This window comes from Calonectris borealis, chromosome 15 (assembly GCF_964195595.1).
Source record: "Calonectris borealis chromosome 15, bCalBor7.hap1.2, whole genome shotgun sequence".
Classification (NCBI taxonomy): Eukaryota; Metazoa; Chordata; class Aves; order Procellariiformes; family Procellariidae; genus Calonectris; species Calonectris borealis.
Genome location: NC_134326.1, coordinates 9740132 through 9759976, shown reverse-complemented (window position 1 = coordinate 9759976; position 19845 = coordinate 9740132). Strand labels below are relative to the sequence as shown.

The 19845-nt window shown below is 35.1% G+C and overlaps 1 protein-coding gene across 2 annotated transcripts in view; it reads right to left on the bottom strand.

Moving 5' to 3' along the window:
- Nucleotides 1-19845, bottom strand: part of GABRB2 (gamma-aminobutyric acid type A receptor subunit beta2) — a 158025-nt gene that overhangs the window by 86330 nt on the left and 51850 nt on the right. For both annotated transcript variants that reach the window (XM_075164130.1, XM_075164129.1), the window contains exon 5: nt 14461-14681. In XM_075164130.1, the coding sequence (XP_075020231.1) occupies nt 14461-14681 (221 nt within the window). The remainder of the gene's footprint in view (nt 1-14460; nt 14682-19845) is intronic.

Genomic DNA, 19845 nt, shown 5'->3' with positions numbered 1-19845 from the left:
CTGAGACATCCTTACTTATAATGTTTTTAGATGGTTTTGGAAATAATTAATGTCAAGTGTTCAATATAACAAAAGAAAGAGTGCCATGATATGTAAATGCATTATAAGCTTTGGGTCTGTACAGTTAAATCAAAGAAGCAGCAGAAGAGAGATGACAGGAAGCCTTACTTAAACAGCAAACTGCAGTTGCTGTTGATTTACATGAGTGGAACCTCACATGCAGCATCAATGGGTACAGAATCAATGGGTACAGAACCACCTGTGTAGGGGGAATGTTTCTCCTAATCCTTGTGTATGAAGATCTTTATACTCTCAAACAATGGGATTTTCATCTCTTCTGGAACTGTAACTTGTACTCATGCCTCCTCAGATTTTTCATTTTTTTGCGCAGATTTTTTTTTTTTTAATGCTAACTGAGTATTTGTAAAACATCATAACTCTGAATCCTGCAGCATAGGTGTCTGGAAAAGACTTCAGGCCCCTTCAGAACCAGGTTAAGTTTTAGGTATTTGTATTATTAAAGACACATATAACTGCAAACTAAGATCACCCTCCTGGACACCAGTATCCAACATTTTATCAGTATCCCTCAGTCTTAATGACATGCAAATAATTTCCCTGAAATTATACTGTGTCTTCTCTATGACATAAAAACATCTTGCATCAGAAGCTGAACACAGAAGGCTATGAAAAGTAATTAAACTTGACTACATTTTCAGTATGTTTTCCTTCAGGAGGAAACAAATTACTCAGTTTGGTTGGGGGGGCCGTGTTGTTTGTTTAACACACAGCAATGCCTTACACAATTATTTTTCAGATAAATATTTCAGCTCTCGAATGTATTTTCTTTAAGGCGTACCAAAGTTATATGAAAATGACTAATGGCATATCTTTCTTATGGCTACTTTATTACCTCATTGAAAATCCAACAGCAACAAAAGTCATCTCCTCTCTGTCATACACGACATTTCTCCAGCAACATTAACGCTACAAAACAATATTCAAAGACATTTCAGGATAACTGTAATGTCGTAGTTGTACAATAGAATTATATGTGCTTTGGAGACCCTCGTGTTGTAGAAGGTATAAGCAGAAGCATTCAGAATTTTGTTGGAGTGTTTTTTCCTATGCAGTATCAGCTATATTGCCTTGTTAACGTACATGGCTATTATTCTAAAACACGTCTTGGTTTTAGATTTTAAAAAAAAAAAACTACACAAAGACCAATTATTGTTACCTAATTTTTGCTAACATTTCCACCAGTAATAACTGCTGTAAAAATTGGCATTAAAAAAATGATAAAGAAAGTCACAAATAGCAAATGACAAAAAAGGGGACAGAATTTGTGGATGGCAATATTGTAATGAAGAATTTTTTCTTCTAGCTCTAACATTTCTGATGTTTACCCAGAGACCTCTAGATGGAAATAGGTTCAGGATTGACAGAAATAACCCATTAAAGCAGGTTAGAAAAGTTATGGTCCATGAGAGGGAAGCCTACAAAATAAATGTTAGAACACTTGGTCCTAACCATATCGCATCAGTTTCAGTTAATGCAAATGAAACAGAGATCTCAAAGTTTTCCCCAACAGCTACTCACCCCTCGTTTTTTTCCATTCTGACACTGAAGACACTGTGCCATAAAATTCTTCAATATATACCGAATAATTTTTCCATAAGCACTTTAAATAGGCAAAGCACTGGCATGCAACACCTGCTACAGTAAAACTAACTTAGTCTTGCAGTGGTTGTTAAGGTCTCTCTCTATATTTTTTAAGTGGAAACAAATGTGAGCTTTATAATTCCCAGTGGCTTTACAACCTTGCACAGGGCTTTGGGAAAAGTAGGAGATTTTTTGCATAAGAAGTTCATATGCTTTTATATGCCTTTCACTTTTCAAGATAAATTGTTGGAGCAAATATTTTTAAATGTCAGAGTTTTAAAATACAGTCCCAAGAGAGGGACCCTTGTCAGTAAATGAAAACATACTTATAAGCTGTAACTATTTTCACAGCATTTGTGAATTGACATTCGCTGTCAGTAATAGTCATCATACAACTGAAAGATGTCACGTATATTCCATAGTCTGCATTTATTGTAATTTTTTTTAAAAAGAGTGTTCTCAAGAATGACGTATTGTACTATATGAAGATGAAGAAAACGTAATGATTTCTCAGTTCAGAAGCTGAGGAGGATAACGCACTCTGGCAAACCCTTCCCACGAAATGCTGAATGTGGATTTACAATTCATATATGAGAATAATTTAGGGACCTGAGCATTTGTTCTCCTTCTGGCCCTGAGACATTTTTCCCATCTGCTCATACAGATAACACATTCAAGTGAATTTAAAAGAATGGTTTTCCAGATTTTCTCTGTTCTCTCTCTCCTCAAATTACATGGTTCTAGACTAGTAGAAGCAGGGAGTGTTCTAGGGATGACTATTCAGAAAAGAAAAAAGCACCAAAAGAAAAAAAAGTATTGCTTTCTTACACAAGTGATTTAGAGGAGAAAAAACCTATTCACTGAATGGCTAATGCAAATGCTTGCATTACAGCCTAAAGATCAGTGATAAGCATGGCTTAGAAGTGCTTTTCTGCAGATGTTTACACACATCCCTGGAGTATGGAGAACTTATCTGGAAGCACAAAACCCCCAGAATTTCTTGTAACTTATCCTAGTTTCTCTCCTTCTAAGCAGGACTGAATATTGTTCCAAGAAAAGGTCTTCTCAACTGCTTTGCACATTGAGGGCCAAAAGAAATTTAAATTTTCAGAGGAATCAAGAAATAGAAAATAGAGCCAGGAGATATGGAAAAAATATTTAAAAAATAATACTTGGATTTTAGGAGTTTAGGCAATTCTTATTTCTCAGAAACCATCTTACCATCTCGTAAAGCTCAATAACAAAATATGATAAAACAGTGGGTGAACAAATCACCTACCATCTTCACAGAAAGTGTGTTCAAAAATAAAGGAAAACTTTTTGAAAAAAATCACTAAAACTAGATATTTAACTGGAATGAAAAATAAGCCCAAGTACTTGCACTTTCAGATAAAACACTTGCCAGGAAGAAAAAAAATACTTCTTTCATTTAAGAAATAGTATTCAATGTCTTACAGTAATGTTCATAAAAGTGTAAAAGAAAAAATTCATCTGTACAATCTGTACAAGAACGACTATTTGTGACCCACAGAAACAAGGGAAATAAAAGAAGTAGTATTAGTGTCTTAACATTTATTTTTCTTACACATGCAAGGCCTTAAAATTTCACTCAAAGCTCTCTGACCCTGCCCCTACTTATGACATTCATCTCAGATTTTACCAATTTTAGACAAAAAATATGTGCAAGTAGAACTTTATACATACATACATGCACTGTATTTATATATTAAATGTATGTATCATGTATTTAAGCATGTGTGTATACACACATTTAACATCCATCTCATTAACTGAGTCTTGATCAGAGCATTCTGAGATTTTATGTATGTCCTTCCTATATGAAAATTTCCATTGGCAGGATCACCAACTACCAGCTAAAATAATACAATAAAAGACATTACAGAGGAGAAATAAGATAGACTGCTGTAATTCAAAATGATGCTAATATTTAAATTTCATTTCAAGATTAAATGTTTGGTGACCTCTGTTTGTTTTTTGGAATATGCAATACCCTTGGAGCAACTTAAACTATTAAATGGTTCTATAGCTGATGGAGTTTTTCTTGCTAATATAAAATAAATGCCACAGTTTATCTGTTAGGCAATAAAACTCAGAATTTTTTTCACTTCGTTGCAATGTAATAATCTTGGATAATAGGGCTTTTAATGGAAGATATTCCTGTGACTTAAAGCTTTTTCCTTATTAAGCTTAATTGAATTAATTATTCACATACTAATGATTTAATAGCCACTTCATATAAAATAAAAGCAAAAGACCCTCTTGAATACTTATCCCATACTTAAGATCTAATAAAGGAACTGAAGTAGAAAGATATCTTTGCTGTCTTTCAGATAGGGGAGGTATTTAAATTCCAACAACCCTCCCTCCTGCTGCAGATGGAGGTGTTCTGAAATGATACCATTCCAAATCCTAAGCAAAATGCATCTTTAATCTATGAATCCTTAATTGAAAAATATATTTATGACAGACAGTGATCTCCTCTTTATTCCAAAAATTGCATCTTTCCTAAAATTGGCTCATTTTGTGAATGGGCTGCTATGTAGGAAGAGTGGAACAATGTGATTCTAAGGATAATGGAACAGATTTGTATCTATAAAACAGCTATCCCAAGGTGCATATGAAGGCTGGCATTTTATAATTCTTCATAATAATGCTTGGCACTTATGTAGTGTTTTATGGGATCAAAGCACTTTACAAACTAATTAATTAATCTTCACAACACCCATGCGAGAAGGTAGGTTTTACTATTCCAATTTAATAAATGGAATAACTGAGGCAGAGGAGCTGTATGATTTGTTTCATGTCACAAAGAAAGTCCAGGTCTTCAGTTTATATATCATTAGAAATAACATTAGTAGTATTTCTGTAGTGAATTCCTCGGGACCTTCAATGGAATTATTTGCATGAGTAAGGAAAACAGAATCTGGCCCACACCTTGGGCCAGAGCTTATACCTTGTTTAGTTAAAACAACAATTAATTCACTTAAGCAACACACTGGGATTCAAGTTCCTTTCCTTACGCTGGATCTATATTACTGTTCAAGACAAGAGCTGGTATCTGACTTGTCCTGCCCTAGGATTTCCAAATAATGAGATTGGGGTGGTAATGCTTCCTTGTTAATTCAGATGATGCTTTGTACTCAAAATTCTACATAATTGTGCAACATTCTTTGTAGGTAATTCAAAGTTTTTGAAGTCTTCACAACAGCTACGTGACTTCAATTTGAGAGAACGTTTTACTACATTTGCTTTTATTTCTGCCTGTTTTCAAAAAGTTCCTGCTTTGAACACCTGCATGCAAGATTTAAGGGTTCTTATAAATGTGTATGTCTACTCTAACAGCCTTGACAATTTGGACACAGAAATCCAATTCATCTCATTTCTTGTGCAAAACTAAACAACTGCATGTCAGACTGTGAATTAACTTTGGCAAGTGCTGGCAACTGAAATTTCAGTAATTGCACCTATAAGCATGAGCACTAGCACAAAAAAATTACCCAGTTAACATAATGGAAACACTTGTTCACAGTACTGAGATTCTCATGTTCAAACATACTCAAACAAATTACTTTTCACTTACTCTTTGCAATGCTTGTATATGCCCTTATTGTCATATCAAGAAATTTAGTGTTATGTGTTTACATGAGAGAAAAAGAATCACAAGAAGTGATACCCAAAATTAAGAAAACTTATACATTTAACTGGGGCAACAGAAGGCTACCATACCATTTAATTGCTTATTTTATTTTAAGACAAACTTCTGAAACTTTTCATTCAAGAAAATATTTTCAGTCTGAAGTTCTGTGTCATTGCATGACACATTGTCTTTCCACTGGGCCAAAATCACTGGGACAGAGAAAGTCTAAGATAGTTAACATATTTTTCAAATTGGCATGTAACATGTAACATTACATTTAACATGTAAATTTTTTTTTGACCCTAAAATTCACATTATGTGAATGGTGATTCGATGTCCCGGGCACGGGCACGACACTTTCAAGACCCTCATGAAGATATGCACAATGTTTATAATTGTTTTGTTTTTTTTTTGTTTTTTTTTTTTTTTTTTTTACAAATGGCAACGCTACTTTGAGATGCTATTGAAAGAGGAAGCTGGTGGTCAAGCTGATATACTAGAGCAATAGAACAAATAGAACAGCATCTCACTGTAGGGCTTTTTATGTCGCTACAGGGTACCCTCATTATAATGTTTTCTTCCTTTTCTCCCCTGAGTCTAGACAAGACCCCAATCTGAGTGGAGGGCTGCACAGTCAAGAGAGGCATCAATGTGATGGAACCAGAAACAACTGTCCCCTGGCCAGTTACCATGATCAGGAATACAGTGTTCAGAATAACATCTTCCCCCCCCCCGAAAAGAAGCCCAGGTCCTTTTTATCCTTTCTGAAATCCCAAAATCGAGAAAGAGGAAAATGCTCTATTTTTGAGAAAATTTTTGCTTAGCGTGAAAGGGCATTAAAAAGTCTTTAAACAACTTCTGTCCACCATCTGGAAATATACTTTTGTAGTAAAAAGGTAGGACAGATCTCTTTGTCTCTTTCTCGCAGAGGAAGTTTGGGAATTACAAGGAGATTTGAAATCTTATGTGCAGTCCAAAGACGTAACTTTAATTCCAGCTAGCACAAATGATTTTATGGTCTTGAAACTGAAAAATGGAAATTTATCTCCAAATTATGCCTAGGATTCCAATAAAAAAATAAGTCCTATCGGGGGGGGGAGGGGGGGGGGAGAAAAGAAGCAAAAAGTAGCAAAATAAAGATCAGATGATTTACTGAAGGATGACTGGTGTGTACAATTCACCTCCCAAACAGTATGTTCTGAGAACTAAAGGCATGTAGGAAGGCAATTGCTTTTTTAAACTGTCCATCAAATTTTGTAGATAATAAGCTGTATAAGAGAAGTTAAATTGCTGAACAAGTCTATTAATACAACAAAAATGCCCAAGGCTATTTTAATAGAGCGAAGTGTGGGAGAATCTATTTTACTTGCAACACTGCAAATTTCCAAGCAGCTGAAATGGAGCGAGCAGACAACAGAAGGCACAGCTGAGACAACACAAAATCCAAGCATCCAGGACTATTTTGAACTCATGTAACTTAATGCTGGTAGCAAGAAATAAAGAGAGGACAAAGCAAGACCATCATACACATAATTCTTTCATTTATGGGAGATTACTAGGTTATATCTGTCAAATAGTTAGGAATTATTGCTGGTTGGATTGGAAGCTTATAGTTGGCAATGTATTAAACAAATCTTGGCAAGTAAAACTGTTGGACTTTCAAATGGGACAAGTCTTTCATTTCTGAGAAAACTACTCTGTTCTACTTCCTTTTGTTTTCCTTTTGCCTAAAAAGGATGGAAATGTCATTACCTCACAGGATGTGGCCCCTATCAGAAGTTCTGTGTATATTCTATCTTTCAGCGAAAAACACCCACAAGCTTCAGTTACAAAAAGCATAAAACTGGCCTACTGAAGAGATACAAAAGTATACAATACTCTTCGTCATGTAATTATCAGTCCTCAATGACTAACCCACTGTTGCAGAGTTCGCTTTTGAGGACTGTTAGGAGAAGTGTATAGAAGAGTAAATATCTCTAAAAACAGCCTGTTAACGGTGCAAAACCACACAAAACACCTTTGTCTTCAGCCGTTTCTTCAACTATATTTAATCCTAGTATTCTAAACTTACTTCCTTCTTATTCTGACACACAACACCCAAATGCTCTCTTCCAGCAAAGAGGAGAGTTACAGAAAGACACCTTAAGAAAGTTACACAAAAAGTAGCAATTCCAAATTGGCAAACAGAAGGGTCTTGCTCATCACCCTTCTCAAACCTTGCATTCCAACCCCAGAAAAAGCCTCAGAAAAATTCCAGTGCTTCCACAGGCTGCAAAAATCAGAGAAGTGATTCTTCCCCAGAATTACACAGAATAAACCAGAGGACAGCTGAATTTTCTGTCAGCATTTTAGAACAGATTTGATTTCAGGAGTCAGGGGAAAGTTTTTTATATATATATATTTACATATATATAAATAAATTTAAGAAACAACAAATCTTATCTACCATAGCAACTATTTCTGCTATGTGTATTATATAAACCAGATATTTTAACATACAGAAATTTAGTTAAAGCCATATCTTTTCCTGAGTTCTGGCTGCATATCTTATTCAAGCTTTACTCAACCTACTGTAAACTGATTGTTATCCTAGGTTTGAATCTCGGTCCTCTAAGTTTACTTTTCTATATATGTTGTCAAATCACTAATATCCTATTGCAAGTCATCTTAAGTACCAAGAGATAGTAATTTTCCCTGTAATGACTCTTCATTTAAGACTGTTGCAATTTTCTACCATTTTAGTGATTTAACTGTATCATCTATTGAATGTCCTGGTCTTGGCAGCAAAGAAGAATTGTCTTGCCAGATGGAATATAAAATAATATGAAATAAAACATTTTTTTAAATAGGAAAAAAGAAAGTTCAGTCATATTTGTAAATACCATACTGCAACTGGAATGTGAAAAAAAGCATTTTCCCAAAACATAAATAGCTGACAGCTATCCCTCAGAAATAAAAATCCTTCTAAACCCAAAAGTAACTAGTATGTCATGTTCTCTGTAAAAAATTGGTCACAGTTCATTTATGCCCTGTAGCAGTGAATAGGGCAGGCTATGAGGACATCATAACTACCATATAGATATCTACATTCATTATTAGCAATTTCTTTCTCTCTCTCTCCCCCCTTTCGGTGACAGCATAAGCCAGGTGCTTACAGAAGTGCCTCCTAGTCCTTCCTGAAATTTACCTTCACAATGTTAGATCTGATCAGATCTGACATGCATACCGTGTATGGGTTCTGTTAGGAAAACCAAAAAGAACAATGTTAAGGGATCACCGCTTGCTATATCCAAAATAGAAATTAAACTATAGGGGCATAAAAGAATGGGATGGTTACATTTATACATTACCATTTTGTTAATAAGATCATTTGCAGTTCAATGAATTTGGTTACAACAATCAAGGTAAATGAAACCGAATTCACAGAAACATATGTATATATGTGTGTGCATGTGTATATATTTATACACACATGTTTATATACAGATGTATGGGGAGGCAAAAGCAAAAATTTAAGGCTGATATTTAAAGGAATCTCAATTTAGTAGAATGTGTCTCAAAGTAAGAATATGCCACTGCAAGTATAAGCTAAAGTAAATTAATGCAGCAATAACAGTAGTGATTTTCAGAACAGTAATAGTGTACAGGTTTTTTTTAAATTATATGTGGAAATTAATATTAAGCAGACATTTTTAAGATATGTGGAAATTAACACTAAGCAGGCATTAAATATATCACTACTGTGGACACTTCAAATCACATTAACTTTGAATTAATTTTAGATTAAATAGATAGTTAAAGCTATTTAAAGCTATAAAACTGAAACCTTAACATTAGAATCATATCATTGATTGCCACATGGTCCAGTGAAGGCAAAAGCAAAATATGGTCAATCACATAATTCTGTTGTGTTACCAGCATGTGTATTTGCCCCATCCATCCCAGTGTTTGAAAGACGTTTTAGCCAGAAAGTCTTTCCGAGACCTACTCAGCTGGGTTTAAGGAGGAGGAGGAAGGATCTTCTACATTTCATCACAAAAAATTGTCCATGGATCATTAATAATTAGGACATATAAGAAGGGGTTTTTGAGGGTAATTATCCAACTATGACAGACCTATATTGTTATTCAGGTTTGTCTCTTGCCCTTGGCAATCCCCTCTGCAGTCCTCCTTGGAAACAGGTTACATCCTGAGAAGGACAGGCAGATAGAAATCTTACAAACTGAAAAAAAAAAAGATAAAGCTAGAAATAGACATATTTCTTTTCAAAATCCTAATAGTAAGGCCTTTGCAACACGTTCTTACCCAAACAGTGTAACATTCTGATATGCATATATACATTACAGACATTCATGTACACAGATGCAGTCAAAACTTCTCTAAAATAAACTTACTTATCCAAATAACTGAGACCAAAGCAAAATTCTTCATCCAAACCCATTACCTATTGTGCCTTTAAATGTTTTCTTTTTCTTTTTAACCTGAATATGTCACAAAATCTAGGAAAAAAACCTTAACCATAATTTTCTTTTTTTCACTTGAAGAACAAATAGGGTTATGTTTCCTCCAACACTCAGGACAGAGTGTGTGTGTGTGAATTTATATAAGAAGGGGAGAGCTATATGGTGACCTATCTACCGTATCCACTCTGAAGTGCATCTTTCTAAATGCAGCAAATAATCTCAAAGATCATCCCTCACAGGTTTTAGTATAGCATAAGGTACAATGACGAAAAGAAAAAAATTTATTATTGAACCGGCATTGCTAGGTCCCCATTTCCATGCAAGTAAGAATAATAATTGGTTTATTTCTAATAATAGCTGATAACTTTAATCTGACAGTCCTCCCAGGACTAGAGCCTATTTAGTCCCTCTTGCACTAGAAAACAAAATGGACTTTATGAATATCCTATGGTCAAAATCTGGACCTTTTCTTGCCATGTCCTCATCTATCAGGTTTCTGTTCATATTGCACAGACTCTATAGCAGAACACACTGCCTCTCCAAGAAACAAGAGGTATCTTTCCCCACTTTACTGTTCCAGTACACTGTTGCAGTAAGACCCACGACAATTGCAGCCCCTAATCTTTTGTGATGGGTAGAGGGAGTACAGGGTGACAGTCATCTTGTTACTGCCCTCAGTGTACAATTCATTTCAGCACAACAAGGGAACAAAGGCAGAATTCGCATCCTTCATTCCTCTTGTACCAGCTCACAGGGCAAAGAGAACACTTGAAATGTACCAGGTAGAGGTAAGGGATGTAAGAATTTATAATCACAAATATGAGATTGCTAGGTATACCGGAATACTAGAAAATTATTTCCTGATCTGAAATTCTTGACCTAGAAAAAAATTCTTCTAACACCTTTACTTTGGGCTGTGTACAAGTTCTACAATAGAAACAACATACAGAATTATTCTAAAACCATTTTGGATACCATATTGTGATTGCAAGTATTGAAAAAAATAACTCTGGGAAATAAATGATCAACGCATTAATAATGTTTCATCTAATTACATTAAACAGCTTTAAGTAAAACATGTACAAGATTTCTCTTTATCACATCATAAATGATATTAAAACTGATTTGCTATATATGCTCAATAAAAAGGAAGAATGGTTTCACCCAAGACAATGAAGCAGTACCAACACCAATTCAGCTAAAAAAAGACAACTAAGTTCATTCTTGTAGCAGTCCAGAATATTTTACGCAAAGCATTTTCAGACAAAGTTATCTTATGTAAGTATATAAAAAAAGTACAGAGTCTTAAAAATTGTGAAAATCAGATTTGTTAAAAATAAAAAAGTAAATCTAAGCTTTTAGTTGCCAATTTTTTTTTAAGCCATCAATACCTTGTTTCTTTCGGGAAACAAACAAAAAAACCCAAAACCTTAGAAAAAGCGTTTTTCATGAATGGTTTTAAAGTTTCTAAAGAACATCTTTCTTTTACTTGATTCTTCTATAGAGCAATTTTTTGTGAGCTTGTCGTGGTTTAACCTGGCAGCAGCCAAATACCACGCAGCCGCTCGCTCACCCCCCCCGCCGGGTGGGATGGGGGAGAGAATCAGAAGGGTAAAAGTGAGAAAAACTCGTGGATTGAGATAAAGACAGTTTAATAGGGAAAGCAAAAGCCGCGCACGCAAGCAAAGCAAAACAAGGAATTCATTCACCACTTCCCATCGGCAGGCAGGTGTTCAGCCATCGCCAGGAAAGCAGGGCTCCATCACGCGTAACGGTTACTTGGGAAGACACACGCCATCACTCCGAACGCCCCCCCTCCTTCTTCTTCACCCAGCCTTATATGCTGAGCATGACGTCATATGGTATGGAATAGCCTATTGGCCAGCTGGGCCAGCCGCCCTGGCCACACTCCCTCCCAGCCCCCCGCACATCTGGCAGGGCATGGGAAGATGAAAAGTCCTTGACTAGCGTAAACAATACCTAGCAACAACCAAAACATCAGCGTGTCATCAACATTATTCTCACACTACATCCAAAACACAGCACTATACCAGTTAATAGGAAGAAATTTAACCCTATCCCAGCCGAAACCAGGACAGCTCTACTTACTGTTTACCAGCATTTTGAAAAATGGAAGTTATTATGAATTGTTAAACAATCAGAATGAAAATGACTTGCCACAAGTAGCAATAAAAAGTCAGAATTATTGAAAACATTAAACTTGATATTTATTTCATAATTTATTCTGAAAAAAATAATAAACATGTTGATTTCAGAGTCTTAAATTGAAAACTATATGAAAAACTTTGTTATGCTCTTATTGCTCTCACTTCATTAATGCAAATGTGTGTTAAGTAGTTGTTCTATATTTCACTTTACTGTAAATAAAAAGTTTCATCATTTTAAGGAACCAAGTATCTGTTGTTTCATTGAACAATAATAAAACCTCCAGATTTGCTCCCAGCCATAATGCCAAAGCCTGAACTGCTCTCACACAGAAAACACAATTAGACACAATATAAATTGGTAAATATAACAACCAGCACAAAAGAGCAGAATCTGTAAATCAAAATGAATTCCATTTAGTTATATATGGCAAAATGTTTCTCTACAATTCATAAGAGAATATCTGGTCTGTGTTACAGATCTAACAATGAAATACATAGTTTCAGTTTCGGGGGGGGGGGAGGAGGCGGGGGGCAGAATATTATTTTTGCATGTTTTAACAAAATTCTCTACCTCGTCTCATGTTTCATAAAAATTACCATGCTCCTGCTCTTAAATTCACTTACATACTTTCCTACTGTGGTCATACTTCAAGAAGGCATATTTCTGCTATGTACAAGATGTAGCTAGTTAATTTTATTTCTTTTAGTAGCTACCACAGCCCTTTATTTTTCTTCCTTTACTTTTTAAGTAGAAAAATAATCTGCCAGCCATAAAAGGCAGTGCTATTTCTTAAACATAGAGGAAGCTAAGGAGCCAGGAAAAGCCCAGATCTTTTCCACCAAGTAGAAGATGTTCTAGCTTCTACAATGAAGGATGAAATCAGCATCTTGCACATTAGGAGAGTGCCTCGAAACCATGAAGTACCTCCTAAGTGAACATTTTCGGTTTCACGCCCCTTTTCTGGAGGTGAATCACCATCTGGGACAGACTGCAAGAGTCCAGGGACCATACAGACAGGAGGCATCTGAAGCCTGACTCCAGCATAGTGGCGAGAGCACTGATCTAGTCTCTCTCAGTTTCAAGGAGAATGGTTTCTACCTAAGAGCTAGAAGCCACCTGCCCCGAGAAAGGCACTTCCTGGCACAAGTGACTGGCTAAACTTTATCACCCTGGAAATTTTCAGGTTTGGGTGTGAAAATTGAAGTCAAATGCCAAAAGCGTTAAGCCTGAAGCCCTAGGACAGCTTAGGACTTAGTTTTAGACATCTGAGTTCCAATTTAGGTAGCCATGTTTAAACAAAAGCCTCTAAAGAGAAAGATATTAATACATATCAAGATTAGTTATATTTGCTCAGCTGCCTCATTAATCTAAGCAGTTCATGGTAAGGATTTCCAGAAACACCTGCATGTTAAAGTGCAATAACAAAACTAAAGGCATCCAGATCAGTGACTTGTAATAGATGATCTTAATTAGATATGAACTTCATGGTCCATGTTTGTTCAAGTGACAGAACTAAATATATAAGACTGTGCTGCTTTCCTTTACAGCTGGGTAGAAAATAACCAAGTTAAAAGTGCATGCCTCTTGACATGATATTTATAGGCAGACAGTAGAAAAATCTCACTGAAAATGAAAGAAATACACCAATAAAAGTTTTAAGAATTAGCTTCCCCAAAATTATTATTGTATATTATTCTCAGTATGAAAATATGAGACATTCTAAATTTCAGTTCTGCAGCATTTTCTTTTTTTACCCCAGTCAATGCTTTCTTTCTATTTTGTTACCTACTCACACCATATTAAGTCAGCCATCTTTTGCAGGAATATATTTAAATCACTTTCTCGGTAATTATTTTTTCTATAAAGACTGCTGAACAGACATTTCCCCCCAGTTTTCAGAACTTCTCAAGAGTTAAGTTCTTCTGTTGATTTCTCCAGTCACCACTCTCCATATAATCACACACAATAACAACATCAGGCTAAAAAACATTTCAAGTCATACCTCATCCTAGTGAAAATCAGAAAACTGATTCATCTGGGTAGCATACAAACCAATCTAATATTCAATCAAAAATATTTATAAAATATATCATTTAGTTAAACTAACAATTCAGCTGTCATATACATTTTCCCTTTTTTCCTCTAATCCTCATTTTGCATTTCTTATCTCAATTCCTTTGAGGAAGCAGTTCTAAAACTGGCTTTTAATCCAGAATGAGTATTTAAAATAATATTTACAGTCTTATCTGTTCTTAATACAAGTGTCTGAGCTGTACTAAGAATGGCAGTTTACCTCCAAAATTTATATTAAAAAAAAAAAACAACAAACCAAAAAATCCAAAACCCCAACTTTATTCATTCTTAGAATCTTAAGTTAAAATTGTTTCTGGCGGGTCGTCAGCAATAAAAAAGTAGCATTAAAAAAGGCAAAGAATGGGTTTTCATTTAAAGCCATGATTAAAAGACTAAAAATAAAAGACAGAGGAGTTAGAAATGGTTCATACTGACCTGAGTCCATAAAGGACTGTCCCATCTGGATGCAAACGGATCATTCTGTTCTTCACAGTGACACCATGAACAAATGACTTCTTGTCATTCAGAAAATAGGTATCGGGAACCCACAGCTGATCAGCTACTCTGTTGTCCAGAGTAAGGTTTAGAGGTATTACATTATACGACAGCCTCTTATCTCTCCACGCTTGCTGAAAGTACATTGTCAAGGTATAGTCCTGTGATTATAAAAACAAAAAAAAGTTTGCATTGAAACAGACAGCACACAAATGCAAAAGAAAAAAAAAGAAATGCAAATACACATTTATTCATCATGACTGTTCTTAAAGAATTTCCATAAGTAGATTTATTTATTTTTACAGTACTGAACATCTTGTTTATACTTAATAACAGAAATAAAAATAGAGAAAAGATGGAGTATTTACATTTTATGAATTACTTGGGAGTCATTTCAATATTTAAAAACAAAATGGTAAAAATTTTGTAGATGCTTAACTGTCTGCAATTTCTGTAGCACTTTTCAAGCCTGGGAGTTCTAGAAAACAGGAACATTCACAGATCTGATTTTCATCTCATGGTCTCCATTGTATTCAATAGAGCTCCGATTCAGGCCTTGTGTCTCTGAGGTTGCAGCTACTACCCAAACACTTCTCTAAATTAAAATCTCTTCAAAGTCTGTTAACTTTCCCCTGGGCACTGAAATCAGTGGGAAGTCTCCGAGGTTTCTATGCTACAGAGTCTTAGTCTTCTACTTAATTTTACTGATGAAGTAACTCTGGTTACTTCACTGGAACACTTCAGAGAGCACAATTAAGCATCTGGATAAATATTTGCAGTATTATGAGACTTGCTTTGTCTTGATGCAGGCCACTAATGTACAGTACTTTGGAGATGTTTTGATCTTTTGGTGTTTTAGAGAACAATGTAATTACAAAAATTATATTTTTGTAAGACTTGTTATACATAGGAAAAAATTCATGATACATTAGGTCTATACTAAAAAAACTCCATAAATAATACACAAAGGAGCTGTATATCTGATCACAGCCCTGGGTCAAGGGCTGTAAAACAATACTGAAGGAATACAAAAAGGGGGAATATTCTAAAAACAATATTTTGTTTTGCTTGTTCTACAGAAGTCATAACCAGGCCTCAGACTATTTTGATTTAGAATTTGTATATTTAACACGAACTTCATTAAATAGTGAGAACTGTTAGCTTACAAAAGATTGCTTTCAACAGAATGTCAACAAAAGTTGCTGTGATTATCAGCAACCCCAGGATTCAGCCATGTCAGAGTATGAAAGTCTATATCTATGCATCAATCTGTGGCATTTGAAAACACAAAATCCCACCCAACTTAGAACAAATAATTAGCTATGGTGACTACATCTCACAAACTAATTTCTAGCACTGCATAACAGAGAAAAGCATGCAAGATATGAATATTTTCATAGAATAGTTTGGGTTGGAAGGGACCTTCAAAGGTCATCTAGTCCAACCCCCCTGCTGTGGGCAGGGACATCTTCAACTAGATCAGGTTGCTCAGAGCCCCATCCAACCTTGACCTTCATGGGAAGTCAGTAAAGGAGAGAGAGGGGAGGAAAGAAATAATTTCCGCAACCTGTGGCTACTACTAAATAATGCAGGAAGGAAAGAAGCATGCATGGAAATGGATCTCTATATGTGGCAGTATTCCCTCAGGAGACCTATCCAATGACTGCTACTACTACTGCTACTACTACTACTATCACTACTATATAAATAGCCTACTCAGCCAGAGAAGGCCAGAAAGTGCAACAAGAGCTAATGCATTTTTACCTGCTTAAAGTCCTGTCTAAGAAAAAAAGAATGGCAATTCTTTTATTAATATGTGAGCAGAGCAGCTGTAGAGCATCAACCCTGAGGATCCAGTATTCATGAAGGATGAATAATTCCCCAGAGAGAAAATTCTTTCCATTCTGTCATTTTTTGCTTTTGCCTCATACTTTCTTTTTTACCCCCTCTAAGTCCCAAAAAAGAAATAAAAATATGGCAGTTTTACAGAAAGTCCCAAGATGCTTTTTTTTTTTAAACATCAGTTCATGGAGTCCATATGACTATATGACTGTTTGAGACCGAGTGCTCAATTTTTTAAGGTTTTGTTTGTTGGGGTTTTTTTTATTCCTCTCGATTATAAAAAAAAATTGAAAATGTGAACACTGCTCTCAGATCACAAAATCCAAATAAAAAGAACAGAGGTTAGATTTGTTTGGCTTTTCTAAGCTCTTGATTTTAAAAGCAAATTCAAGACTGTATTCTGGGCATGACCTGTGAGTTTCGAATGCTTCAGGCTGGTAATACTCATCTCCTTAACTCCCTTTAACAATTTTATTGCATAAATTGCAATATTCGTTCTCATTAGCTACTTTATATTTTAAAGAAGGAGACACCACTATTGGAACTATGTTTTTATTACAGTTGGCAAAGAAACATTAATCTTCCTGCTGAAATACTTTAAAAGCACGTGCCACAATTGTATTTTACAAGCATTTTCATTTAAAAAAATATATTTGACACATGAACATTATACAGAACTTCTCACAGAATACAAAAGTAAAATTTTCTTATTTTGCAGTTACACAGGCTAAACTTTAAAAAAATCTACAAATATGCCCCTGTAAGAAATCACTGAAATTTACTTTAAAAAAAAAAAAAGTATGTTTTACATTTCTAGAAATTATCTTTTTACAGGACAGCCTAGGACTTGACAAACACCAAATCTCACAAAAGGTACATGGAAAAGTTACCTTCCTTGGTGAATGGGAAAACAGACACACTAAATTTCTTCCACTGCTATGCAGAGAAGCGAGATTCATCCTACTCAACTTCGAGCCCTGGAGACACATCTCTCTCCACTGATTTTAGAGCATCTAGGGCAATCAGTCCTAACCTATGCACGTCGGTGAAGAGCCTCCAATTAAGTGAAGTGAATTCAAGCCAGTGCCAATGGCAAATTGAAAAGAAAATCAAAATCAGATATAAGTTTTATTAGCAATGTCTGAGTATCCAGAAAACTGTTTTTCCTTTCGCTATTAGTGAAACTTTTTATATATAAATTAGGTTGGTGTAATTATTCACTTTAAAATGCACATGGTCCACCCTTAAAAATATGCATTAGGGAGGGCCTGTGACATCTATGGCTATTCCACTGAAGCAGGGAGAAATACAGGTTCCTGTTGAGGATAGTTACAGCATTTCTTCCTTGTCAACACAAAACCAGAATGGTAATGCTGCCTCTTCAGTCTTCTTTCTATTTGCGATGGTTAAATGTTAATCACCGTCACTTGCTATGCCTTCAGCCCTACGCTGCAGTTGCTAACGGAAGCATGTACACCCAGCCCGTGCACCGAACACTGCTCAGCTTTGGTAGGGTGTCACAAACATTAACAAAACTTCACGGTTACAAGTAGGTAAACACCAAATAAGTTTTTCCAATTTTTTTACTACCAAACATATTTACCTGGTAACTATTCTGATTTGATCAGTTTTAATGATCTGAAATCTCTTCCCCTCCCCATCCCACCAGGATCAGGATGAGAGTCTCCTTTCAAGAATGTTCCACCTACATCTGAAGAATTTTACTGTTATGCTTCATCACTGTTCTGCAGTATTTGATTCATAACCAAATACCAGAAAATGTTCAGTAATATATTGCCAGTAAGAATACATTCTTTATACTAACATATCACAACATAAAGTGTGAGCTGTAGCAATTGCTCCCCTATTATCCTTGGAATGTTGCATTTTATTCCTATTCTAAGGAATAATCTACATGTATTAATATATAGCATATATATAGAACTTGCTTCCCTCTTTACACCTCAGTAAAAGAGGAAAAGAAGAGGAGGAAGAAAACTAAACATGCATGGTTCAGTGCATAAAAATGAATTACATAAAACTGTAAATTTGGAGCACTGGTATAGCTGAAAGAAAAGCCAACGCACCAGGCTGGAGTTCAGAATCAAATACACTGTGTTCCAGAAACAGAGCTGGTGTTCCAACTAAAAATTATCTGTCATCTGTTGGCCCTAGTTTTCAGATGTGACTGGAGTTTCTGACGGTCAGAACAGGACACTTTAAATAATTTTTTATAAAACCCTCACAACCTTTTAAATTTAGGTTATTTTGTTTTGGTTTTAAATTATTATTAAAAATAAATGTGTTCCAAGCTACATATTTCAAAGTATAAGTGATTAGTTAGAAAAAAAGGAAAACCTGTTACATAAGCTGTAATTCATTCCTTGGAAAGGAGGGAGGCATCTGTTTTCAAAATCCCAAATGAAACAGTAATTCAAGAAGATGATGTGCAGGTACAAAATGTCCCTGAAGTATCCCAAGATGCTCTATACTTTGAGATTAAGAACATGCTTGTCTAGCACAAATACTACAAGAAAAAAAGTCTGTTAAACTCACATTAAGTATGAGAATTCTCCTCTATTCTAAGGATAAACATCAAAACAAACACGCAAATATTATGTCTCTTTAGGAAGACAGGCACACAAAAGAAGTAGAGGAATAGAAGTAGCTAGTAAAGGATGATTTTAATTTTTTAAGGCCTTAGCGTCCTATTAAATTCACAGGATGGGAAGATGAAACAGGAGTGCATTCATTTAAAAAGCCTAGCACAAGGCAGTAATTACAATGAGTTGAAGGAAATATGAAAACAAACCTCATGATGAATATGTCTGTGTATACCGTTACACAGACATAAACTACAAAGGCACAGACTATTTACAGTACAGGCATACAGAGACACACTGTACAAATATAAATAAATAGGTTCATCAGTTATCCTGAGCACGTGAAGCTTGAAATGCTGTACAAAATTTTATTAGTATAGACAAAGTTACAAGCAAAACCTAGAATATAAATAAGGAAATACTGTATTTTCTGTAAATACATAAGTATTATCATTTGTATAGTTTTCATTACTATTCCATTGTTCACATACCTTTAAATTTAATAAACTTTTTTTATTCTGTCCAGATGCCGAAATTTAGGCAACAGAAAATGGATGGTTACTCCTATTCTACCCTGATCAAAGAAAAGGTTTCTCCTCTTTTCCTTACCAGTTAAAGTCCAGCTTCCCAGTTTTTTTCTTCTTTATTTCACACAATGAACAGAAAAGCAGCAAATATGAGACAAAGTTTATCTTAATGCAAATTTTCTCATATGAATAAAAAAGTAATAAACAGTTTTATTAGTATTAGCATATTTATAAGTAACTTTTATCCTGAACGTTATCTTCGTGCGGTGGTTGTCCGCAAACACTTTTAGCTGCTGGAAATGTATATGTGCTGGGAGATTTAAACTTAAATTTAGATAAATGGAATTGTTACA